Genomic DNA, 27,284 nt, shown 5'->3' on the forward strand with positions numbered 1-27,284 from the left:
ATGAAGTTGCTTTCCCCATCCTAATGATATATTAAGCCAGTTCATCTCTTTCTCGCCCTGCCCCCCCCCTGTAATTTTCTTGGTTAGAAAGTTAAAAGGAAAGGGTGTGGGTTTCTTGTGAATTCAAAACCTCACTGCAGCCCACAAAGCAGCACCATCCTCTGGCAAGCTTGCCCCCAAAGCAACTAGAGAAGGGGCTGCCCTCTCATTCCACAGGGTGTGGCGAGGCCAAATGCAGGGTACTGCAGAAGCCACAAGAAGTTGAACTCCCAAACCTGCCTGGCCTACGTTTATCACTGCAGACATTGTTAGAGTCACAGAACAGGTAATACGAGGCCCCCTTTCTAAGACTAGCCAATAGCTCGCAGGCCACTCTCCTCCAGAAGACGTTGTCTCAAGAAAAACCACATTGCATCCCTCGGCAGCACGGACTCCTATGGCTGCAGCGAGCAGAGCAGTCTTAAGCATATCCGACACCGTGGGTCAAAGATCCCTCTGGTGCCCCCCCCCCATTTCCCAGACCACCCTGGCGCAATGCGCCAGCAAGCCCAATAGAAAAGACGGCTCTGGCAGCGAGTGATTCCCCCTCCAACTGTGCTGTCTTGAGGGACACAAGATCTGCAGTGCTCATTTCTCCTCTAGATTTCTGCTCCGTCAAGGCTGGCAAATTGCCCTTGAATTTCAAACCAGAGCTCAGCTCACCTTAGGGAAGGTCAGAATGGGGGTGGGGTGGGGTGCGCTTGAAGCAGAGACAAGCATGTTAGTTTGCTTCCTCTAGGAAAAAATGTCCATAAATCATGTAGCTGTCACATCAAGATAAATGGAACAAGGGTAGGGTCCTATGTGGGAGACAGATTCCTGGACTTTCAGCAGATGCATTAATGATTGTCCAGAGCAGACAGATACCTGCCTTCCTACAAAGGGGGAGAATGTGAGCACAGATCTGTTGCTTTGTCCCCTTCACTGCTCTGACACCTTTTTCTGGAGAATAGCAGGCCTGCCAGGATTTGTTTCTTAGAGGTTTTCCTGCTTTGCTGCCCCACTGCACAGCTGTATCTCTCCAATCCTCTGAGCAGGTGGGTAAGCAAGTTCATTTCTTAGCTCTTCTACTCTTGCTAGCTGGTGAATAATGAGATCCAAAAAGCACTTAGGCAAAGCAGTTCGAGTTTCTGTCTATCATCAAATGAGCCTCAAAAGATGGGGTTGTGTGTGTGTGTGTGTGTGTGTGTGTGTGTGTTGTTGTTGTTGTTGTTTTGGTGATGTTCACATTTTAGGGCCAACCTACATGTCATGATAAAGATGCTTTTACAAAAGTGAGCTTCAATGGACTGTTTTTATTTTTAAGGATGCAGCTGTGTGAAGTTCTGATCCAGGGACTCAGCTACACTCAGTCAGTTGTATCGTTGTAACTCCGTTGTAAAGATGCAACTCCAGATGGGGCTGTAGAGCACAAAATTTGTTTGTGCAATTTTACATAGGGTTGTTTTTTCCTTTTGTTATAACAATCTAATTTATGACTTCTTTATAGTGTTTTCCCCCCTGTGTGTAGATCCTGCCCAGGTCACAACTGTGATACAGATTGTGGCCTTCCACGAGTTTTTCACCAAATATCCCACCCTTTGGTTGGGTGTCTGAAGGTGCTGTCAGGTGCTGAAGGGAGGATTTGGGGCAATAAGGTGGAACAAGGCCCCGCATGCCTTCCCCTTCAAAATTTGTTAAGCTGCTGTTTAAATTGCTGTTGAACGGCAGGTAATAACAATTAATAACATTTGTTGTGATTAATAAAAAGTGAGATTAATTAAAGATTCTTTAAAAGCATTACTGAGTTCATAATACAATTTTGTGTGTGTGTCATTGTGTATTTTCTTAAGTAATGGAGCCTAGAATTACAACAATTAGCCTGTGAGAGTCCCTATTTTTTTGAGGCAACAAAGGGGAACCCCATACTTGTAAATGTGGGGAATGTATGCATTTTGTGCATATTTCTTAGCTGGAGAACTGTCTTGCAAAATTCCGAAAAGTGTGAATTTCACAGGATAGCCAAGTTATGGTTCACTTACTATTTCGTAAAGTGCAAATTAGGTAACATTACATTTAAATATGATCTGAACTGAATTTCTCCCACAGTAGGACACAAGTTTTTGCTTGTCTCCATCCAAGTGGATGTTGATTTTTTTTTTCCTTATTCACTTTGGTTATACACATGAATAATATAACTTATACCTGGTCTCGTTGCTCTGGAACTGAGATGTGATGTTGGAGCAGCAGTGAGCAATTCAGTGTGGCACCACAGCACCATGCAAGTGATATTTCAGGGCACAGAGGGGTGGGCAGCATTGGGGCTGAGTGTGGCCCCATAGTGCAGAATCCTAAGCATCAGAGGAGTACTTCTCATCCTCTAGCACCAGTGCATAGCAGTATTTGCAGAAGGAAGGCTGGAGCTTAGAAAAGACGATTCAGTGCTGGAAAATTCTTCACCATATGCAGCATTCTAAATGTTATCATCCAAGACCACAGAATAGATTTCCCTATTTTATTGTTGTAATTTTTTTTTACTTGTTTTACCTTTCAATCTTAAAAAAACAAAATGCTTATACAGTGAGGGGGCAAAGTATTTGATCTCCTGCTAAACTTGCCCGTTTGCCCTCTGACGAAGAAATGTCCAGTCCATAATTTTAATAGTAGGTTTATTGTAGCTGTGAGAGACAGAATAACAACAGGAAAACCCCCAGAAACCCAGAAGACAAAAGTCAGAGATTGATTGAAGTTACTTAAAATGGGGGGGGGGGGGGAATCCCCTAATATAACAAATAGATTGTGGATTCTACCAAACTTGGGAACTTTCCAAGAATTTGGGCATCCACTTCCCTCTCTTTTAATGGGGCTGTGGATGGGATAAATTTCATTTCTCTTGAAACAAATATGCTTTGTTTCTTAACCTAACAGGACATTCTATGGGATGAACATCTCACAGAACTCTGAAAAGGAACAAAGATCCTTATTTAAACAAAGATCCTATGTTTCCCCAGCACAGGCTCAAATGGATCAAAGAGAAAAGTTATCTACTTATCTTGTTTATTTGCAAAAATGGAAGGCGGTGGGGAAGGGGACAGGAAGGAAACCAGAATTTTTCTAATGGTCCATTTGGTGCCATTGTTAGCATTCTCCCCTGTCTAGATGCCCTCATCACCAGGAAGGATATAGGGCTTGTCTCAGTGCTTATCTCAAAGTTCTATGGCAGGAAGAATGACCCTCTGTAAAGAAGAATGCTTGGTCAGCATCTTTTTACCTTCCATGGCCTTTAGCGCAGGGCTAGAGCATCGTTATGGCTTCCTGAAAGCATACTCTGGCTTGCACAATGCATTTGTTATACTGGTTCTTTTATTTCTGTACAGCACCTCACAACCCATCAAAGAAGTCGAAAAAGTACAGTGGTACCTTGCTTCTCAAACTTAATCCGTTCCAAAACCAAAGCATTCCAAAACCAAGGCTCGCTTTCCTGTAGAAAGTAATGCAAAATGGATTAATCTGTCCCAGATTTTTAAAAGCAACCCCTAAAACAGCAATTTAACATGGATTTTACTATCTAATGGGACCACTATTCCATAACATGAAAGCAATAAGCAATGTACTGCAGTCACACAATCAATCAGTCAGTAGCTGAACTGGGTTCCATACAGTCACAAAAACAAAACAAAAAAGCTGCAAAAACAAAAGCACAAAATAAATAGACAGACCTCAGTGTAACACTCAAAACGGCAGTGTGGCACTCAAATTGGAAGCTTAACACTCCAAATGGAGCACATTCGGCTTCCGAAAAAGTTCGCTAACCGGAACACTTACTTCCGGGTTTGCAGTGTTTGGGTTCCAAGTTGTTTGAGTACCAAGCCATTTGAGAACCAAGGTACCACTCTACACAATTAACAGTAGCTTTTCCCCAAATGGCCAGCATCAGCACATAGAAGGGATGTGGTTCTGCACAGGAGTTTTAGCCCATTTCTACCAGGAATTGAATGGGAGTTGTGTTTTAACCCTGCGTGTGTAAGAGAGGGCTCATATTCAACACTTCCATTTCTCCAGGGAAACCAGGTCTTTATTGCTGAATCGGAGCAAACATCAACCAGGTTTTCTGCTGATTGACAGTTGCTCCATGTCCTGAACCCCTGGACTACCTCTCAGCAAATCAGTATGGCAAGTGCAAAGTCCAAAGTCCGGGGCTCAAGCCACACAAGCGAAGTCCAAAGGTCAGGAAACACAGTCCAAGGCCAATCCAAGTAGCCAAGTCTGAAGTCCAGCAATCAGAATACAGTCCAAAGTCAATACTGAAGCACAGTCCCATAGGGACGAGAGATATCCAAAAACGTTGAGTAGGCTGCACAAATGTAGAGAATTTTCTTCCTCAAAAACTTTTTGACAGAACCAGAGGCCTTTTCACTGAGGACCTCCTCTTAAATGCTAGGCTGGTGCGTTGAAGTTGCTCAGCAACTGGGAGGGACCCAAAGGGAATGGGCTGCTTTTGCCAGGCTTTTCTTCAAGCATGTTTGCTCTACTCCCTTTTCCTCATAAGGTAAAGGACTCCTGGATGGTTAAGTCCAGTCAAAGGAGACTATGGGGTGCAGCACTCATCTCGCTTCAGGCTGAGGGAGCCGGTGTTTGTCCGCAGACAGCTTTCCAGGTCATGTGACCAGCATGACTAATCTGCTCTTGTCACAACGGGATACTGTGATGGAAGCCACGGAAACGCCATTTAGCTTCCCACCACAACAGTACCTATTTATCTACTTTCACTGGTTCAACAAAGTCTTCTTTAGAGTAGACCCATTGAGATTTGGGTCAACACGGAGTAGCACTAAACTTGAGTACAACTCATGACCTCTTAATTAATAAAACAAATCAACAAACACGAAAGGGAACAAACCTCTCTTCCACTTGATTTACAGGAAATAGTTTTCACACACACCCATGAGGTCTTCCAAATGTTTTCCCACTATTGTTTGTAATACACATATAAACACGCTCTGAAAAGACAATGTCTTATTCAAAACAAGCCTTTTGAAGGTTAGATGGGGTGCTTGGATTGTGGCTTGTGTCCAATTTAGGGTTAAGTAAGTCTGTCATCAGGGCAAGGATTTTTAACAATGGGACTTTCCCTCCTCTTGTTCCCCTCTACTCTGCCCCCTAAATCTGTTCTGGGGGTCCCCCAATCCTCTACTGCAGATTTCAGCATGTGTGTGTGTGTGTGGCAATTGTGCAAGCGGAAATCCTTGTGCTGATAGGACAAGAGAGTTGGATACCAACCTATCTGATTGCTGACACATGTGTGAGAGAGGACAGAAAGACAAATGAGGAAGACAGAAAGACACACAAACGTTGTGACTTTATGTGCATCTCCCCCAATCAATGATATTTCATGCATAATTCCATAGTGACAAATGTGCCATTTGTAAGCTTCCTCACATAATATTTTGTGTTTTAGCTAATATTATTGAACTCTAATTAACATTAAACTATGTTAACTGCCTTGATCTTCCTTACAGAAATAGTCAAGAAGTATGTCACCTGTAGTTAAAATGCTTTCTTGTTAGTCTGCTTTAAAATCTGTGACCTATTCCCACCCTTCCCCAAATGTATGGCAATATACATAAATAACTAATGTTTCATGGACAAGTGTCAAATTTACGGCAATGTTTATTGGAAACTGGGGGAAAGGTTTTTCCAGCAAATGGCTTGTGACCAATGTAACATGACCAATGTACCACATGAAAATTCATTAATAGATACCCACAAATAAATACCTCCCAAGCAAGACCCTATACTGTGCATTCGCAAGTTGCTGCTCAGCATCAAGTTTATGTGGGAAGCCATAAGACGCTAACTAGGCTTTGGGAAGGAGGTGGGAGAAGACTCTGGGACCTTGCCAGAGCCCTCTTGCCTCCTTCTCAAAACCCAGCACCTCACTTACCCGGGTTTGGGAAGGCAGCGTGAGGGCTATGGGGGGGGTCATTAAATGACAAGTCCCACCCCAAAAGGCATTGAGGGCAGCTTGTTGGACCACGCTGTCCCAGATTATGTCAGCGGCAAGGCAGGTACAGGGTTCATTAATTGCTTCTACTGTATAACGCTGTCCACCTACTCTTGGGGTTTGAACTTTCTTCCGTACCTTGAGTGGGCATTACTCATACTTGCAGGTGGCTCTGGAGAGTCATGTGATGAAAGTCCTTCTGCCTGTGGCTCTTGTGCCTTTTTCTTTCTTTCCCTAGCTATTGGGTGGCCTTCCTGGGGTGTCCAAATTGGCCATGGTTTCATTCATCTTAGCGTCTTCCTTTATCTCGTCTCTTGCTTCAGCAAGAGTTTGCTTTAGTGACCACCCACTTTCTATTGACACACCATATAACCTGGACCATCCTAAAGTCTCTGCAACCATTCCAGGGTGGCCATTTCCCATCTTGGCTTTGTACCATTATGTTTGAATTTCTGGGTCCATAGTATTTTGGCTCTTTCATCCTAGTAGGACTTCTGTTTTAATTTTCCATTGTTCCAGCTTTGTTTTACTTGGCGGTGATCTCTTGCTCTTGGCTTCAGGATGGAGTTCACAGCAGGTACCTGGATTTCAGCCTTTTGCTCATAAGGATCATTATTCCATGGGTGCGTTGCAGTAGTTCAGTTACAGATTTGCAGCTTGTGGGTGTGGTAGTCCCTCGCGACTGTTTTGATCCTGCCTAAAGCCATTTCTGTAACTCATCGTATTGCCAGGATACTTTCTAATCATGTGGGACCTTACTCCAGAACAACAAAAAATGGATTAGCTGTTGGCTATCAAGTGAATTGTGTTAAGAGGGTGCTGAGTGATATGGAGTAAAATGTTGGCTAATGATATAGCAAAAAACTTTATATCAAGGTTGGCCAGTTAACTATCTATCTTGAGGTAAGAGACAGTGCCAGGAAAAATGTGTGGCATGGTAATAGTAGGAAGACAAGGGTTGATTGTCAATGTATTGACTTGGTAATGGATTGGATGAGAGCCAATAAATTGAAGCTCAGTCCAGATTAAGGCACTGTTAGTGGTTGGTTCATCATCTGTATCTTCCCATAGTTGTCCAGCATTGTCCAGAACTTGGTCTCACCAGCTGCAGGTCTGGGAAGGTAGAACTCAGGTGGCAACAGAGGCTCTGGCTCCATCTGCATTTGGGCTCCCTGTTTTGTGCCCTCCGAGTCCCATTGGGCACTGGTCACCACTGGTTTGACCCCTGCTATATTTCTGGTTCTCGGCTCGCCATCAAGAATAGCTCGGTCGGTAAAGCACAAGACTCTTAATCTCAAGGTCATGGGTTCAAGCCCCATGTTGGACAAAAAGATTCCTGCATTGGAGGCAGTTGGACTCGATGGTTCTCATGGTCCCTTAGCCAACTCTACAATTCTGTGACCCCTGCTTTATTTTTGGTGCACAACCCCCATCTGCAAAAGAGGGTACAGTTTTGCACGAGATGTAAAGTCTTCTCAAATTTTATGCAGATTTGTGTCTTCTTTGGCAGGTGCAGAAGAAGGCCGAATATATGGTATACCCCACCCTTTTGGCACCTCTGGGCACCAAATAAGACAAAGCTAGGAAAATATCACTTGGATTAAGGTGAAGTTTTTCTTTTCAGGGTGTCTAGCTATAAAAGCAACCTAGAAGTTCCAGACTGCTGCTATTATTGACTCTAGTTTCGATTTCTTTAGAAATGCTTGCAATGTATTAGTGGTAACCGGCAACGATAGAGTTAAACTTTGTATTCGACGATTTCTTTTGTTATGAGTTGGAGCATTCTACCCCTTAGTTTATTCTTGTGGATGCTTTCGCTTTCCTAGGTAGTTGTGTTTGCCTGTACATCAGCAAACACCCTTGAGTTCTGAGCCTCCAAAGTGAGCATCCATACCTTTTGTTAAATAGGAAGTTAAAAGTATTTATGTACAAGGATTTGAACAAGGAAACACCAGGTTGGGGGTTATTTCCAGAATTCTTTGTCCTTTCAAAACAGGTTTGTTTGGTTTTTTTCTGTCTCTCTATCCCTGCCAAAGCTCTTGCATTAACAAGCCTCTCTGCTGTTATTTATTTCTGTAAGGTTGAAATAAATAAGTGCCACAAGGAAGGATGGCACTTAACCACTGGCTGCTGCTGCTGCTGCAAGTGCTGCATGAAGTGACAGGTACCAGGGTAAAACTCAACATGGGCGGTTTTGAAGACGTCGTCATCGCAATCAATCCCCAGATCCCAGAAGACAACAAAATGGTGGATGCCATCAAGGTAAGATAGTTAAATGTTTCTGAATGTATTGAATAAGCGACTTCAGACTGTGATATTCTAGGAAAATGCAAGTTGCATTTTGCAAGCGTGGGGTGCCAGGTGCTTCTGACCTCCCCACACCACAAGTCTTATCCCAAGTGTACAGGTGGGACTTGTATAGGGTTGCCATATTTAAAAAAGTAGAATTCCTGACACTCACAGAGCTATTAAGCTTTTTTTGTAGGAAACCACCAAAATTGTTTCTGAATTCTGCATTTTGCAAGCGTGGGTGTCAGGGTACTTCTGGCTGCCCCTACACCCCACAACTTTTTCATCCTTTTCTAAAAGTAACATTCCACAAAGTTGTTGAGCTTCTTAGCAAGACCCCAAAAGCTCCGCCCAAAGTAGTGATTTTAAGTTGTTAGAGCTGGTTTCCACTGGTTTGGCAAAATTCCACCCTGACGCCATTTTTACACCCAAAACCAGGTCATGTCAGGAATGTTCCTGCTATAGTGCAAGCCTAGGTCACTTGCAAGAAAAAAAATATTGATAGCCTGGAATATTCCTCTTCCCTATTCCATTCAACTGGGGTAGTTCATTCTATCTCCCCCTAGCACCTCCTTCCAGTGAGCACATTTAGTCCTCCTTCCTTTTTGAGGTCTTTCCCCATTGGCTTTTTGTTTTTAATTTCGGCAATACCTTGGGTGCTCCCAAGCCCGCTAGATTACTCTTGTAAATGGGCGCTTCCATTTTGGCTGCCCAAGCAATGGCAATCACAGCCTGAGTGTTGGAAACAGAGGGAAGGGTCTGTGCCAGAACTGGGTGCATGTACTCTGAGGTAAATGTACTCTGAGGTAAATGTTGTGCAGGTTTTGACCATTAGAGGTTAAAATGTCCTGTTCATAGGTTTCTTTAACTGGAGCTCTTTGACACCAGATTTCAGGAAATTGTTCCAGAAATGGGGTGCTTTTTCTGGGAAGTGCTCCCCTCCTCTCAGTGGCTTTGCCTTAGTTCACATGGCAGCTGCCCCCAGTGGAGGAAGACGGTTTCTTTGCTCTAGGCTTCAGCTTCCTGCCTGGCATTGCAATAGTTCAATCTGTTTGGGGGCGCCATGGCCAGCTCCATTGAAGGAAAAATATACAAATGTCCCACTTCGTAGGAGTTGCTTCAGATTGCTCTGTTAATAAGCAACACAGAAGAACCTTTGTCACTAAACAGGGCTGATTGTGCACTCGAGGTTGTTGCGCAGTGTAGACTTGCACAAACAATATGGCGACCACTTAAAAACAAGCAAAAATGGCCGCCTTCCTGTCATGTACAGCTTCCCCCACTATTTTCTCCTTCATACCAGGAATAGCTTTGCATACTATGTCAAGCAACACTCAGTGGCACAGGAGGATCCACCAAAAAAAGTATGTGAATTGCATCTACCAGATTTTTGAAGACAGGGGTTCAACTTTTCAACATGCAAGGCACTCCAGCTTCAGGAAAGAAAGATGGCAGAAGAAACCAAAGGGCACATTTTGTAAACACAAATGCCAATAACTAGCCATTGACACACAAAGCTCTCTCCTTTCCCTGTTAGGACATGGTGAAAGAGGCATCAACTTATCTCTTCAGTGCTACACGGCAAAGATTTTATTTCAAGACTGTGAAAGTTATAATTCCTTCCACATGGGAACTGAAAAATGAATATCAAAGAGTAACTACAGAATCCTATGATAAGGTAATGCTGAAGAATACATTAAGATTTCAATATACTTGTGGTATTTTTAAAAAGATTGGGGCAAATGGAGAGATTGGGGGGGGGATACAAGATATTGTATGATCTAATACAAATTCTTATTTATTTATTTATTTATTTATTTATTTTTAAAGTTCTATACCACCCTTAATCCGAAGATCGCAGGACTCTTTACAATACAACAACACAAAAATATATACCATAATAACAAAAACAACCCTCCCCCCCCCCAGTGTAAAAGTCCATAGAATGTTTAATTAGCCAAAAGCCTGAGAAAAGAGGAATGTCTTTGCCTGGTGCCTAAAGATAAGTAAAGCAGATGTCAAGCAATAATATCTACATTTCCCACTTTTGGATGCAACTGGATTTATTTTTGAGTAAACATGCAAATCTGGGCTGTATACTGCTTAATGTTCTTATAGACGTGATGATATCTAAGGCTGGGTTAAGGTGGTTGGGGGCCTTGGTGTGTTCCCACCCTTCTCCCCAAAAGGAATTTGTTATGTATTGAAGTTCTCACCCTGGCCACCAGGGGTATTGTGCATATAGTTTTCACTCAGGTCCATGTCAGTTAATTTAGGCGGGAAACCCTGGGGTGTTGTTGTTACAATGTTGACAGCCAGCTGCCTATAAAAGCAGGCTGGCTGGCTGAGCTGTTCAGTTCAGTTCAGTTCCAGCTTACTATAAAGAACCACTTGGAGAAATATCTGTGTCATCTGCTTTGTCAACCCACTACTTAATAGAATTCATGACACAACAGTACCAGAATTACATCTTGAAATATCTTTAAGGACTAATGAATTTGGTACACCTGATTTCGTGGGCTCACTTATAGACAATTGTATTAATAAATACCTGAAGCTATTCCTTGTATAGTAGCATTGTCTAGTAAGCTTTTCCCCTTTTTCTTTTAATGGAAGCTCAGACTGGACTGTCTACCTCTATATCTTCTTTGTTCTATTTTATTTTAGGCAGATGTCATAGTGGCGGATCATTACTTGAAACATGGAGATGATCCCTACACCCTACAGTATGGCAGATGTGGGGAACCTGGGCGATACATTCATTTCACTCCTAACTTCCTGACAAACGACAAGTTGCATAATGCTTATGGTCCACGAGGTAGCACCTGTTAATTCAGATTAAATTGTCTGGGTTGTTGATTTTTAATTATTAGAATTGCTAGTCAAGATTTCAAAAGGTAATAAAGATAGAATTCATAAGAAACCATTAAGACTTTCAATGCAGTTGCTTAATCGCTCTAAAGGCTCCTAAATTTACATAAGAAATCTGCAATAGTTTCACATGAGGTTCATCAATACATTTTCAACCCCAAAAAGCTATCTTGCTGAAGCTATCTGAGCCTCTCTTCCTCTTTCCCATGTTACCGCAGCTGCTTGTGTACCATACATTTAAAGTACATGACTTCTTACATACAGTTCCCAGGAAGTCGTGTGCTTTGATTGCAGGGGCCATAGTAAGACCCGCCTTGTCAGATGCAACTGTTGATTAAAGAGTCATCAGCTCATTGGCTTCTGTGATGTAGGGAGACAAACAGGGACTTCTCTTCTGAATCAGATTGAAAAGTTGGCTACCCCTTCTATAGTTATTCAATTGCTGCTGTGATTTCACAGTATTTCAAATTTTATTTTAGTGTTTTTTTAACAGGATGTATGTTTGCTATAATTACTAGCTGTGTGCCGTACATTTAAACAAAAAACAAAAAACTGTGTCGCAAATTTTAGCTTTGTTATTGGTGTTCTACAGGCAGGGTCTTTGTCCATGAATGGGCTCATCTCAGATGGGGTGTCTTTGATGAATACAACAATGATGCACCTTTCTACACTCCTGGGGGAGACAACTTGCCTGAAGCAACAAGGTACTTTCACAAATACCTCCAACAAATGCACCTCTTCTTTAAGAAGTGATGTTTGCCTTGGGCTTGCTAGTTTTTTAGTGGTGTAAATTATTGCCTAGAGAGCATCTTTGGGTCCCCAGATGTTGTTGGACTACATCACCCCTAGCTTGTAGGACCAGTGGTCAAAGGATGATGGCAGTTGTAGTCCAACAACACCATGCGGATGTTGAGAAAGGCTCCTCTAGAGGAGTAAACTGTAATTGGAAGATATACAATCTCTTATGGGAGCCAAGTTGGGCAATGCCCTGCCTGCTGGTAACCCCAGCTAGTGGCCACTTGTGCTCTGCCCAACCCCTTAACATCAACCAGCTTATTCAGTGGGTGAGAAGAAATTTTCCGTGCCGGGTACCACCTGACCTTGCTACGCCACTGATTCAGTCTCTCTGAAGACGATTTTGAGACTCTGATTATGATGGCTTGTCAGCTTTACTCCTGCACGCACTCATGAAAACAATGAGCAATCGCTGTGTGCTGCTAGGTCCCACTCCCATAGCCTCAGCCCTGTATACCTGAAGGAGCAGCTCCACCCCCATCGTTCAGCCCAGACACAGAGGTTCTGCTCTGAGGGCCTTCTGGAAGTTCCCTTAACGCAAGAAGTGAGGTTACAGGGAACCAGGCAGAAGGCCTTCTCAGTGGTGGTGCCCGCCCTGTGGAATGCCCTCCCATAGATGTCAATGAAATAAACAACTACCTGACTTTTAGAAAACATCTGAAGGCAGCCCTGTTTAGGGAAGTTTTTAATGTTTGATGTTTTATTCTGTTGGCGGGGTATAAATAATAAATTATTATTATTATTACTCCTGCCTCCAATGTAGGTGAGGGGCAGCAACATTCCTTTCCTCACCCCCGCCCGCAACCAATTTCTTCTCTCCTGAGAAAGCCTAGGAAGGGTGTTGAGAGACCCAAGGCTACTTCATTAAGCCTTCTTCCCATTGTTAACATTCAGGAGTCCTTCCAGACATAGCAGTTAGCACAGAGATAATGCTTGCCATTGTTTCCCATAGGCTAATTTTAATCAGCTCCTCCTACCAATCCAGTTGCAACATGTTTTTGTTGTTGTTATCTATTCAATTTAAATCCCCCCCCTTCCTCTGGTTGGCATGGAAGAAAACTGCATAGCATAGCAATCATGCCACCAAGTGATTGTTTATTGACTTTTAAATTGACTGTATCTGTTTCTTTTTACATTCGTTAGATGCTCAGCTGGTTTCGCTGGTCAATACATATTTCCGCTTGGTGGAAAAAGTTACAGAGATTGCAAAATTGACCACCAAACTCAGCTGTATGAACATGGTTGCCTGTTTGTTCCAAAAAGACATCAAGATACTGCAGCTTCTATAATGTATTTGCAAAGTCTCCCTTCAGTAAGTATGATGAATCCAGCTTTCTTAGTTCAATGTTATCCCACGAGATTTGGACTGCCTAGGGGCCTCCAGGGGGTTTAATCTGGCACTGTTTCTGTTGAGCTACTTGTTCATCTCTTTCTTCTCTTACTCAACTTAATAATTCCTTCACCTTCTGACTCTGTATTTCTGCAAACTTTGGCTTTGCCCCTAACCCTCCTGATACCTTCCCCTCATGCAAGAATGGCGCTTTCTGCAGCATAATGACCAACATTCAGAGAACTGAGTTTCCTATTCATATAAACAAGCGAGGCTCTGCAATGAAACCTTGCTTGTTTTTGTGTGGTGGGGTATAGCCTTCAAAGCTTCCCCTTCTTAGGCAAGATACTGCCCAGAGTGAAAGACTAGGTAGGTGACCAAGTAAGTGAATGAGTGACTGAGTGAATGACCCAGTGAACAGGCAGATAGCTAGAGAGGGCAAGTGAGTAAATGGACAGCCAGCAGGTGGCTGGCTAGTGCCCAAGTACTCCTCCAGTGGAGCCAGCTGGTCCAGGTTAGAACTAGCTATTTCATTCTGGCTGGTGGTCTCATAGTTAAGCCAACTCTTCTCGCTTTGAGTTGCAAGGTGCTTGGCACTCTATGTAGCAGGCGATCTTTCTCCCTTGTAGGATGCCCAGACCTTTGGCACCAGTGAGAGGCCTTTCTCTGCTTCCCTTCCAGGTGCGAAGGTATCTCATTAACATGTGTTCTTTTGCTGAGGGATGGAGGGGAGGGGAAAAGAGTTTGCTGGGTGACTGCTGAAGCTTGGCTAAGCTGCCAGGACAATGCTCTTGGGTGTAGCTAAACCCTATCTCCTCCTATTCTTATTTCCTTAACACAGAAGACGCCTTTTCCATCTGAGGAAGAAGGCAGCAGGGCTCTGCTTGACGAGACAGCTTAATCCCCAGTGCTTTAGACAAATGGCTTTCATTCTTCCTTCACCTGCAGGAGTTCAGGAAAAAAACCCAGAGCAGAGTGATGCAGACATGTGTAGCCTGTTTCTATGTAGGGTGTTTTTTGTGTGTGTGTGGCTTTTAAAATTATTTGGGGTTCACCCAATATTTTTTCCCTACTTCTGCGTACCTCAAGGATTACCCAAGTTGTCTTATACCTCCCTCTTGTGTATGGCTGTTGCCATTTCAGTGACATAAAGGTTGATGTTCTCCCTTGCAGTTATTTATAGATATTAACCCATGACAGGGAAAGTGAATGTCTCTGTGATCCCTGGATCAGTAGCTAAACTAGAACAGACTCTTTGGAGATTGTTTCTGTTACATTTTTGTGAAGTTTAGGTCGACATATGTCTAGAACTAAAAATCCGCCAAACACCCTGTAGCCTTTTTTTGTCTGTGTGCCAAGGAATGTCAATCTTTGCAGCACCTCTTTGTAAGGAACGGCTCTCATGAAGCAGGAATTGCTAATGAGGTTGTGATCTTGATCTGTCCTTCCCTATCTTTTATTTAGGTTACTCAGTTCTGTGACAAAAGCAATCATAATATTAAAGCAACAAATTTGCAGAATAAAATGTGCAACTACAGGAGCACCTGGGAAGTAATTATGGCCTCTCCCGACTTTGCCAGTTCATCTCCAATAACGGTTCCCCCACCTGATCCCACTGTCTCCTTGCTGCAAAAACAGGAGAGAGTTTTGTGTCTAGTGCTTGATGTTTCCGGAAGTATGGATTTGGTAAGTCTGATTTCCATGTTCAGAAGTTCTATTTTGAGACAGTTCAGAAATTATGGTATTAATGTCCATAGCGAAAACAAGTGTCAATACAGCACTGGCATTTATGAACTGTGAGGCTAAATTTTGCTGCACCTCAGTTGTTGGGAACCTTTGACCTTCCACATATTGCTAAACTAGAACTCCTATGAGCCCCAGAAGCACGGAAAATGGCAAAGCAGTGATGGGAGTTGCAGTTCAGCAACCTCTGGAAGGCCACACATTTTCCACGCCTGGCCTACTTGATTAGTTTATTTGGATATTTATCAAAGTACAGCAAGTTGTTCATAGAGGTCAGAGGTTCTAGGGCAGGACAACTTGGCTGTTGTGCAAGGCAATCACTGCCTGCAACCCTCAGCCTAATGTCACATTGATGCAGGGAACCCAGAGGGACAGATGGACTGTGGGAGGTGAAAAACATGGGAGTGGGGAGCCAAAACAGATGGACGGATAGAAGCAGGACAAGGAAATCCCACTGCAAGCATTCAGTTTAGATGTCTAGTCTTTCAGGGTTTTCAATACTTCAGGAAGCTTCAACAGATACTCAGAGCTCCCTTCTGCAGAAATTCACGGGCCTAGAAGAGCCACTTAGCTCTTGAGGAAGGGGGTTTAAGAGACACCGATATAATTCAGTTAAATCACAGGGTTTGAATAATCTAACTGATAAGCAAAAAAAATAATAATTAAAAAATAATAATTCTAGAATTGAGTTGATATTTCCCAGGAGATGATGATGACGACGACAACAACAACAACAATTTATTATTTATACCCCACCCATCTGGCTGGGTTTCCCCAGCCACTCTGAGCAGCTCCCAACAGAATATTAAAAACACGATAAAACATCAAACATTAAAAGCTTCCCTAAACAGGGCTGCCTTCAGATGTCTTCTAAAAGTTTGGTAGTTGTTTTTCTCTTTGACATCTGGTGGGAGGGCGTTCCACAGGGCGGGTGCCACTACCAAGGAGGCCCTCTGCCTGGTTCCCTATAACTTGACTTCTCGCAGCAAGGGAACCACCAGAAGGCCCTCGGCGCTGGACCTCAGTGTCTAGGCAGAACGATGGGGGTGGACACGCTCCTTCAGGTATAGAGGACCGAGGCCGTTTAGGGCTTTAAAGGTCAGCACCAATAATAACATATGCATTTGTACAGTAGCCACAAAAACAGCTGTGACTCCTGGCCCTTAGAGTCTTTTCTAACTCTACAGTTCTGTGGTTCATTATTACATAATGAAAACGTTATATAATAAATACTATTCAATGACTATTCAGTTGATGGGACAAGCCCCACTGAAACAAACGGTGCTCTTGTGCACCTCTCATCGATTTCAATGGAGTCTGTGCATGAAAACGTCCAGGTGAATTGTGTCTTAAATCACAACACAGATGAGATTATTCGGATATTCATAAATGTTATGAACTTGTCTATATTCTTATATGTTTATCAAGCCTTGTTTTTTTTTGGAGTATAGTTAACAATTGTGTTTTCAGTCATCTTCATTTGCTTCCCGGAATGCACTGGCAGACCTGTGAATGCTGTTGTTGTTTTGTTTTTAATTCATATGCAGAACAACCGCACTGTTCGGCTGAAACAAGCTGCAGAAATATTCCTCCTGCAGATTATTGAAGCGGGGTCCTGGGTTGGAATAGTTGCATTCAGTAGCACAGCAGCAGTTAAGACTCATTTGAAGCAGATCAGTAACGACAGTATGCGCAAAACACTCACAGAGTACCTGCCTACCAGAACTACTAGAGGAACCAACATATGTTCTGGAGTGCGGTCAGGATTTCAGGTGAAGAATTTTTTCCTCAGATTCTTTTATGCCTATGCTTCTACTTAGTAGAGTGACCGGATGCAAAAGAGGGCAGGACGCCTGTGCATATTGTTACAAGCGGAATTTAAGCCTAAAACGCTGCCCTGTGGCTTCTGTGTTGTTTGTTTCAATATCGCTGCTAAAAATTTTAATCCTCTTTTCCATACAGGTGTTTCTACACAAGTATGGAAGTACCAAAGGCTGTGAAATCGTTCTCTTGACAGATGGAGAAGATACAGCTATAAGCTCTTGCTTGGATGAAGTTCAAAGAAGCGGGTCTATAATTCACACCATTGCTTTGGGATCAAATGCTACAAAAGACCTAGAAACATTGGCAGACAAGACAGGTAAGTGAGCAAGAATAATGTCTTGCAAGACTCTTCTATGCTACCTGGTAGCCAGTTGGTGTCTCCCCAAAAAGTGAGTTCGCTCCAAGGCCCAGCCACTTCGCCAAGCTACTCCCAGCCACACAATATTCCTCCTACTTGCTCCGTCCACAGAAACGTTTATTTCAGCCATGACAGCTAAATTAGATTGCCATATTCAGAACCTGCAGGGAATCCATTTTGGTTCTTCTTGTAAGTATTCAACTGGCATTTGGTTGCCACTGCTGGAAATAGATTGTGGCCTTTGACTGAGACAAGCCAGTGGTAAAGGATGCAAAACTGAGGTGCAGGCTAGTTACTGTTACTAAGAAGCCCATCCCAAAACTCCATACAAGGCAACTCTCCATTTTCTGTCTTTCCCTCAACTCTCCAGTCATAGTTAAGGATTGAGTGGCTTCTGTTTTGTCTGGCTTTTAGCTCATTGCTTTTACTATGCTATAACTTGGCATTTTGATGACTCTTCTCCATATTCTTTAACCAATAAATCTTTATTGGAGAACAAATCTTTAACCATAGTAACAAACATACTTCTTGCTCATTCCCCCTAGTGAGCAAGAGTAGCACTGCAGTTGTGTCAATTGAAATAACCAAAATAGTCCACAGGCATGACAGGAACATGTATGTAAGAATTAGGTACATGTATATTGACACATGTAAAAATATGTAAGAGATCTGCAATCAGCTTTTTGATATAATGTTTTCACACTATATTGATGCCTGCATTTTTTTAAAAAAAGAAACCTAGGGAAAATTAGCAAAAACACTTGCAAAATTTATGTAAATTTGTATCTATCAGCTTCTTTCCAAAATCTGTAAATTACTCAGCAATACCCCTGGCCTCCCTTTTAAATGTGTAGGGTTTTTTATTTTATTTTTAATGATGCTCCTTATAATCCAGACTTAAGATTTCAAATCTCACGAAGTTAGTTCCTTGTAAATGTCTGGCCAGATGTAAATACAGTATCTGATTTAGAGGAACTGACAAAAAAGGGGGTATTCAGATTCTTTTTACTACATGCCTCTGTATAAGAAATACTATTTCTATTTTCACAGAGGCCACAGATCCTGACCCAACTACAGAAAGATGCAGCAAAGGCCTGCTGAGCGTGCACAGTTCCTAACATTAAAAAGCAGCGCCTGTAATTCCGAACTGTGCCTGCACAACCACACCTGCACATGCCACTACAAGGCACAATGTGTATTGGACTTTATTCCACCTGACAGAATAACTATTCTAATTATTCCTTCAATCATATTTCAGGGGGTCTGAAATTTTCTATCACTGACAGTTTGGATTCCAACAGCCTCATCGATGCTTTCAGTGGACTTTCTTCAGGAAGTGGAGATATCAGTCAACAATCTATTCAGGTTTGAACCTGCAAAGATTTGAGTATATCATCACTATCACTATCATTGCTATCCCTAACATTATTATTATTATTTGCTTTAAATTACTAGGCAACATAAAAAAACTAAAGACAACACAGAGTGAAATCAATTCTACAGTTCATATTTTGCTATTGTAATAGTGAGGGAGACCCCAGGCAGAGTTCAAAGAGAAGGGCAAACGGCCAAGATAGGTTTTGGTGGAGCTGAAACATTTCACAATGTACCATTCTGAGTTCAAATCAACTTTATTTTTCTCTGTCTGGACAAATAACAAATTGGAGAAGAGGTTTCATTAGGAAAATAGCATATGGGGAAAGTGTTTCCTTAAAAACCACCCCAGCACCATGGTTCCAGCCCAGAAGATTGTATCTCCTTGGCAACCCTTTGCCAAAATGTGGAAACTGGAGATTTGAGTTCCCTCATCTAGCATTATCTAAATATTGGCTGGCCATTTCCAAGGCTGTTGAGGTAGAGGTACAATTGTTTCCACCTGATTCAACGTAGCTGCTTATCTGCCTTCCTCCATGTCTGTAACATTGAAATATTGATAGAAAGTAAATTTATCACCACTGGACAAACCAATATCTGTATGGGGCAAGACCTATCATGTCATGACTGTACCAGCATTTTTATTAAAGTCTGAGTATTGCGTATTACTTGTCTAGCAGAACTAACCACTGTGAAGGCATCTTCTAAACAATGTACCGCCACTCATTTCTTTACACCTTATGAAAGGAAATAAACCATATGTATTCAATTTATAAAACTTTTCAGATACTGTATACTTATTTCTCCCCCCTCTTCCCTGCCAACAGCTTGAAAGTAGAGGGCAAAGCGTCGGTTCCCAAGACCAGTTGAATGGTATTGTAACCATTGATAAAACAGTGGGGAATGACACTTTCTTCATGGTAACGTGGGGTACATCCCCACCGGAAATTCTGCTCACAGATCCCAAAGGAAGAGAGTACACCGAAAAAGACTTTGCAGTTGATAACACCAACGTCCGAACAGCTCGCCTCAAGATTGATGGAACCGCAGAGGTAAAAGCTGAGCTCTTCTCAGACTTCTCTGCTTGTCTAACCAAATGGGGCAATGCCTGTCTCATTGCATTTTTTTTGGAACAAGTGCCAGCAAAGGGTTCTGCCACTACAGCTAAAGTAGCATATAGATTATGCAAGCAGGGAAGAGCCATTTGCTTCCAGAACTCCCATATGTAGCATTCTGCAGTGGTCTTAATGAGCTTCAGTATTCCAGATTAGCATTTCCCACACCCTCAGAGTATGGTGATGAGGGCTGTGTCTGCGGAGTCCAATACCATGAAACGGTTCATGAAGTGTTTTTAAGGTCCCTTCACAGCTGCTGCTGAATCTGTGTTGGCTTCTCTGAAGCTGGACCTCACCTGGGAAATGCACAAGCTTCCTTCCTGTCTTCCTGATCCTAATGGTCATTTGGGAAGTGAGCAAATATGCAGGTGTGTGTACCTGCATGTGTCTGTCACCTCACCACCCTCACTTGAGCATACAGCATACCCTGAGGCAAGATACATACTTCAATGGGTAATTACTGGCTCATTGAGTTTTCAGCCAGCTCTGAAATTGCCATAAAAAAAGGTAAACAATAACATTAGCTTTGAAAACCTAAAGGACCAGATCAGGAATAGTTAACAGTAGTGAAATGAGAAATGAAGCAAAATGATCATGTTCTAAATTGGTACTAAGAATCGGATTATAAGCAGGAACCATTTTAGGCGTGTCCAATTGACACCTGATCATTGACCTGAGGGTCCTTTTGGACCTGGAAGGGGGCAGGGCGGGCTGGAATGGAGGCGGGACATAATGGGGTAGGGCACTCAGGGGGCAGAAACAGAACCCCCATGCAAAATGGCCACTGCCTTTAAGAGTAAGCATCATTTATCCCCCCTGGAACCCACCCAGTACGTTGCAGAATAGTGAATCCTTCAAAAATCTAGGGTGGCAGAATCCTGGGCACTCCTGGGAGCCTGTAATTATTTATTGTCTACCTTTCTTGTGCCCAAAGGAGTAATACTCTTGTGGTGTGCTGTTGGAGAATTACTAGCTGTGTCCAATTCATCTAAGAAGCAATTTTTTCAATAATCTTCTTCAACGATTAAGCTGTTTCTTTTTACAAAAAAAATCAAGTACCGGTACTCTTTTGCTTATTTGAGTGATATCAAGCTCTTATGTGTTTTGGTAGGATGAGATGCTGGAGAGGAGCATAGGACTTTGAAGGGTGGCTGATCCTTGAGGGAGGTGGCAAACAGAGATGAAAATGGCAAACCAGTCTCTCCCGCAAGTTGTTGTTGTTTAGTCATTTAGTTGTGTCCGACTCTTCGTGACCCCATGGACCAGGCACTCCTGTCTTCCACTGCCTCCCGCTGTTTGGTCAAACACATGCTGGTAGCTTCGAGAACACTGTCCAACCATCTCGTCCTCTGTCGTCCCCTTCTCCTTGTGCCCTCAATCTTTCCCAACATCAGGGTTGTCTTTGTCCATGGAGTTTTCTTGGCAGGGATATTGGAGTGGCTTGCCAGTTCCTGCTCCAGGTGGATCACGTTTGGTCAAAACTCTCCAATATGACCTGTTCATCTTGGGTGGCCCTGCATGGCATAGCTCATAGCTTCTATGAGTTATTCAAGCCCCTTCACCATAGCCTTGCTAATTTCGCTCCTTCCTGTAGCAAGAGAGAGAGATCAGCTTCCCTATGGCATCACTGCTCACTTACTAGGCTAAAGCCAACAGAGAAAAAAGTTTGTAGGTCTGACTTCCCTCTTTTTTTACAAAAGTGTGTGTGTTAGGAATGGAATGGCAGAAAGTTTCGCAGTGAGCAGGCAAGGGAATAGAAATTGCTACTGTGTTTGTGCTCAAGGAAAGAACCGGGCAAGCAAATACAATCAGTATTCACCATTGTTGGTTGTGTTAGCCTGCAAACAATACATAATTGTAATCATTTTAATAAAAAGACACAACAGAAACCAGAAGAAATGGAAATGCGTTTATAAACACAACTTAGATACTCAATAGTCTTCTGTATTTCAACACTTGATTTTCAGACAGGAGACTGGATTTATTCAATTAAGAACACACATTGGGGAGCACAAGTCATATCAATAATGGTAACCACTCGAGCAGCCTCTGCCTCTGTGCCTCCTTTGATTGTGAAGTCCTACACGAAAAGCGATACCAATAAGTTTCCTAGTCCGATGGTTATTTATGCAGAAGTCAGCCAAGGATTCTTGCCTGTCATTGGTGCAAAAGTCACAGTGACGGTCGAACCAGAGATTGGAACACCAGTAGAACTGGAGCTTTATGATGATGGTTTGGGTAAGCTTATTTTGAAGCATTTACGGAAGTGTGCATTTAAAATTTTTTCAAAAGCAAGTTTTTCAAAAGTCAATTTTCATTGACTCCTTTGAAATGGAGTAAATGCATTATTATTGCAAATCCAAATATATGTATGGGCCTTGCCTTGTACCATGTGGCTCGCTATACCTGCCTTTGTGAACTGGAATCATTGCATATAATGACCTCATTCTGGGCTCTGTCCCAAGCTCCATTAAATCATGCAAATAGTGTCTGTGAAATGTTGGGGAGCATGGTGACCTACCAATGTTTGGGGAAAAGAAAACATCTTTGCCTGGTGCTGAAACAATGGCAACATTGGTGCCCGGTTGGTGTATCTGGGAGAACATTACATAACCATGGGCCACTACAGTTAAGTCCTGTTTTCTCCTTCTCCTTCTCCTTCTCCTTCTCCTTCTCCTTCTCCTTCTCCTTCTCCTTCTCCTTCTCCTTCTCCTTCTCCTTCTCCTTCTCCTCCTCTTCCTCCTTCTCCTTCTTCTCCTCCTTCTCCTTCTCCTTCTCCTTTATTGAATTTATATGAGGGAGGTCATTGCCAGCCTCCAGACCTCCCTCAGAGATTGCACACAGGGAAGCGTCCCAGAGGATGATCTCAGGACCTGGGTTCTTATGCGGAAAGGGGGTCCTTTAGATCTATTTATCACGGTAATCCACCAGGAGTTTGATAAATGTACTGATTTTGCTAACTGCCTGGGATTGCCAAAAATTGAGCTCGTCAGGAGTTCAGCAGGCCAGAGTACATGCTGGTGTGTTTGGCTGGTCCCAAGTTTTGTTGGCCTGTGTTTTATTGACATCAGCTATTAACATTATGATTCCATACTACCACTTTCAGAATCATCTATTTCCACGGATACAGCAACACATACTGTGAAATGAACATAGGTTTTGTAGGTTGTTTTGTTTTTTTTTAATGACCAGAAGTGTGACAGTTGCTTCGGATGTCATGTTTCAATATTTATGTACTCAGGCGCCGATATTCTCAAGAATGACGGAATCTACTCAAGATATTTCACATCGTTCAGAGGAAACGGTAGACACAATATCAAAGTGCGTGTCCAAGGAAAAGACCAGACCCTCAGACGGTCCCGTAGACAGAGTCAAGCTTTATATCTAACAGGATTTGTAGAAGAAGATGGTAAGCAAGTGTTATGAAATAGCTCTACTGCTGGTATGTTAGCTCTGTCATTCTCCAAGTATGAAATGGATCTACACACAAGGGATGGATCTACACACAAGGGGGAAATGCTATAAATAAGTCATAAATTAAATTGTTATACTGTAACAAAAGGGGGGGGGGGAACGCTATGTAAAATCTCAAAGAAAAGGTGTGTGCTCTACAGCACCATCTGGTGTTGCATGTCTATAACACATTCAAAACACTGTTTTTTGACTAATGCAGCTGAGTCCTGGGTCTCTCAGTAGAAACACAAGCATCTTCCTTCCCTATCGTTGACTTTATGTAGATCTGGACTATTGAGTATACAACTCTGATGCACCCACCCCCTTCTCTCCTATAATATTCTAATCTACTGTGCGCTTCCCAAATTAGTGGGTAAACGGAATGTGTTATTTGAACTGATGAAACAACCTAATTCTTATTAGGGTTTAAAATATTACTCTGCCATCCTTCTTTTGGTCCCAAGTGCACAAGAGTGCAGCCTTAACTGATTTATTGTTTGCATGTACTTATACTTCGAGCATTTCAGATTCTTTTCTGTTTCCACTAGTTGCCAGCACAAAGTCTAGAGCAAGTTGCCTTTGTCTTGCCATAGTATTTCTAGCCAATCATATGCAATGCAGCCTGGTTTTGTCTTGCATGTAGATAATTTGTATGCCTCTCAATTACATTGATTTCTCAAGTGGTACACGAGGAATGCAATACAATGAAAACAAAAATCTGTTAAAACTGTAAAACACCAAGGAAGTTTAGATGTTTGTAGTTATGGCTGTTCTTCCCCCGCTTTTGTAGGTCAAATAACAATGAACCCCCCCAAACCTGAACCTACAGATGATGAACTCCAAGCCAATCTAGGAAGCGTCAGTAGAGTTGCCTCAGGTGGTTCCTTTGTAGTATCAGGAATCCCTTTTGAAGGCACCATCACAGATGTTTATCCACCCTCTAAAATTACTGACCTTGAGGTAAAACTAGATGAGGATGATGTTCATTTCTGTTTGGCATGGACGGCTCCTGGAAATGACTATGATACAGGACAAGGTAGGTGTGGAAGCCTGCTTTAATCAACCCACAAGGCTGCTTTGCTTACAGAAAAGATTATTATTATTATTATTATTATTATTATTATTAAAAAGTATAATGGTGTGGATGGAGAATTTATACCAGCCACCTCTCCCTGTAATATCCTGGAGGTAACATTCTACCCCAAACTGCCTTCCCCACCTTGGTTTCTCTGCAACTGGCACTGAGACAGAACTGCCTTGATATAAGCATGGAACACAAATCTCCATCCAGCAGGATCCAGAATGCCATTGGGTTGCAAAAGCAACATAGCCCAAAACCAGAGTTGTCTCAACACTGTCACCTGCATGGCAACATCCTCCCAAAGTTTCTGCATAGTAAAGTAGCAAAAGTATAGATTCCTGACATACCAATCTCAGGAATGGGGGAGTTGAGTGGCTGTTTTCCTTCTGTGGAATGGGTACCCTATGGTGACAGTTTCTTAATTTTTTTAATCTTCACTGTTTATTAAATATGTATACAGTGGTACCTCGGTTTCCGAACTTAATCCATTCCGGAAGTCTGTTCTTAAACCAAAATTGTTCTTAAACCGAGGTGTGTTTTCTCTAATGAGGCCTCCCACCACCGGTGCCCTTCCACCATTCAGATTCCATTCTTAGACCGAGGTAAAGTTCTCAAACTGGGACACTACTTCCAGTTTTGTGGAGTTTGTAAACCAAATCATTTGTGAACAGGACTGTTCTTAAACTGAGGTACAGTGGTACCTCGGGTTAAGAACTTAATTCGTTCTGGAGGTCTGTTCTTAACCTGAAACTGTTCTTAACCTGAAGCACCACTTTAGCTAATGGGGCCTCCCGCTGCTGCTGCGCCGCCGCTGCACGATTTCTGTTCTCATCCTGAAGCAAAGTTCTTAACCCGAGGTAATATTTCTGGGTTAGTGGAGTCTGTAACCTGAAGTGTATGTAACCTGAAGCGTATGTAACCTGAGGTACCACTGTACTGCCCTTCATCTGAAGAACCCAGGTTGGTTCACATTAGGAAAAAAAAAATATACACAGAAGCAGATTTTTGTCTTTGTTATTCCTGAAGACGTAGGTCCCTAATGGATGCCTGTTGTGTGTTTTCATTTCACAGCTGAAAGATATGAAATAAAAATGAGTGAAAATCCCTTGGAATTAAGCCATGGAACTTTTGATGACGCCACTTCTGTGAACACTACTGGACTTGCAGTGGAAATTGCTGGGGTCAGACAAATGTTTCGGTATAAGCCCCACAACTTCACAAAAGAAAATGGCACCTCCATCTACTTTGCAATTCGTGCCATTGATGGCAGCAGCAACATTGGAGAAGTATCTAACATAGCAAGAGCAGTTGTGCTTCTTCCTGCATTGCCACCTACTCCTGCTAGTCCAGTCACAACTTCTACTGCTCACACTACTCCAGATGACAAATACTCTGTTTCGCCTACTCCGGATGACAAACATACAACTCCCTCTAGTGTGAAACCCACCTGTGCTAATGATACCAACGCAATAAATACCACTATGGAAACTGTGATCATCGTATGTGCTTCTGCAATTATAATTTGTGCTATTGTAAGTATAACAGTTTGTGTTTTGCGTAAGCAGAGATACAGAAGTTATGACACTTGCATGGATATTACTGTTGATAATAAGAATGCCCTCACTGTTTTGTAAAGGATAATATATTTTATTAACTGTTTTAATGTTTAGAAACAAAATATTGAAACAAACAAGAACAAACACTACCCAAAACAAACAAACCCTGGCACTACGACGAAAATGAGAGTGCTGGAGATGATTTTACATATTCACAATAAAAATTAACAGTGCTTTATAAGCCTCATGTGCTGTTTTTGTCTCAGCATCTATATTTTAAAGCCAGCAACCGATATTAAATGGGGATCATATACAATCAAGTATATAGATTTTTGAGAGATGGGTGAAAGACTCCTGGTACATAAACTATGAGAGTGTACCGTGTCGTATACTATCAAATGTACTTTCCATTTTGACTCCCTGCAAACATCTGGTTTTTCCTCCATTATCTTTTCCATAGCAGCCAACCCCTAAACTTTGGCCTATCAGGCTTTGGAAGTAAATAGTGTATGGTATCTCTAGTGATGCGCTATTTCTAATTGGAATGCTCCCAATAGAAAAAAGGATGAACGTCTTGTTGCTTGTATTCCGTATAGTTCCTGGTTGTAACAGAGCGAAGCCCAAGTCCACTGTAATAATTTAGAGTACAGTAGCAAAGATTTCTTGAAAAAAACTATGCCAAAATGATTTGACAACAGGGCACTCCCATTGCATATTGCTAAAACTTCAGATGCGGCATTTGAAATAGGAACACACCATAGGTTGGCCATTAAATCTCTTAAATTGACAGCAATAAATATGCAATCTTGTATGGGGCCCATCACTGTAATTTATGAACAACAGTATTTCTCCAAGTCCTTGGATAAAACTGACAGGCATTTGGGTGAGGAGAAAACAGATCACACTTGAGGAGATACTCAAAGAAACAATTGACTAGCTACTGAACGCCATTGGGTTATTCTTAAATGCTATTTCATAAGTTCAGAGCTAGATGGTGCTGGTGTGACCTATTCTCCCAATGATATGTAAAATTTGTTCAAGGAATGTAAACGGGCTCATAAAATGCTGTGAAGAGGAGACAGATATGGAATGTTATTAAAACAGAGAGTCTCATGATAGAGGTGCTGCAGGAAAACCAGAAAAAACTTGGTCTGATTGATTCTTCAATCATTTAAAAGTTGCAATGCCTGGGTTTTTCTTATTAAAATATCTCCCAGGAGTTTGCAGGTTGTTTAGTGTCATCTGAATACTTTTAAATACTTGGTTGTTGCTTTTTAATCTTTTTACAATTCATTTTAATATTTGCGTCCATATTTTTGTAAACAGAGATTTATTTATTTTTTACAATCAAGTGCTCTTTACATTTTGCTAAATAAACATGAAAGTGGATTTCCTATTCCCCTATATCTGCCTCTGTTGAAACTCTATTTTGCTTTGTTGAAACTCCGTATTTGATATTAGCATCGCTGCTCA

At 42.2% G+C, this 27,284-nt stretch overlaps 1 protein-coding gene across 3 annotated transcripts; it reads left to right on the forward strand.

Annotated features, from left to right (window-relative positions):
* Nucleotides 1–728: 728 nt before the first annotated feature.
* LOC309343791 (calcium-activated chloride channel regulator 1-like) lies at nucleotides 729–25,975 on the forward strand. 3 transcript variants are annotated; one of them, XM_081865795.1, is made up of 16 exons: nucleotides 729–1,076; nucleotides 7,533–7,627; nucleotides 8,103–8,284; nucleotides 9,849–9,989; nucleotides 10,979–11,129; nucleotides 11,775–11,886; nucleotides 13,121–13,289; nucleotides 14,772–14,993; nucleotides 16,598–16,822; nucleotides 17,013–17,190; nucleotides 18,491–18,597; nucleotides 19,434–19,658; nucleotides 21,689–21,959; nucleotides 22,963–23,130; nucleotides 23,965–24,210; nucleotides 25,327–25,975. In XM_081865795.1, the coding sequence occupies exons 3-16, from the start codon at nucleotides 8,132–8,134 to the stop codon at nucleotides 25,887–25,889; spliced, it is 2,931 nt and encodes a 976-aa protein (XP_081721921.1). In that variant the 5' UTR covers nucleotides 729–1,076; nucleotides 7,533–7,627; nucleotides 8,103–8,131; the 3' UTR covers nucleotides 25,890–25,975. The 3 variants fall into 3 exon arrangements, with proteins under 3 accessions (XP_081721921.1, XP_081721922.1, XP_081721920.1); XM_081865796.1 differs by lacking the exon at nucleotides 7,533–7,627; XM_081865794.1 differs by lacking the exons at nucleotides 729–1,076; nucleotides 7,533–7,627 and adding an exon at nucleotides 7,832–7,902.
* Nucleotides 25,976–27,284: the final 1,309 nt, after the last annotated feature.

This window comes from Podarcis erhardii (genome assembly GCF_964252035.2).
Source record: "Podarcis erhardii genome assembly, chromosome: 6".
In the NCBI taxonomy this organism is placed as follows: Eukaryota; Metazoa; Chordata; class Lepidosauria; order Squamata; family Lacertidae; genus Podarcis; species Podarcis erhardii.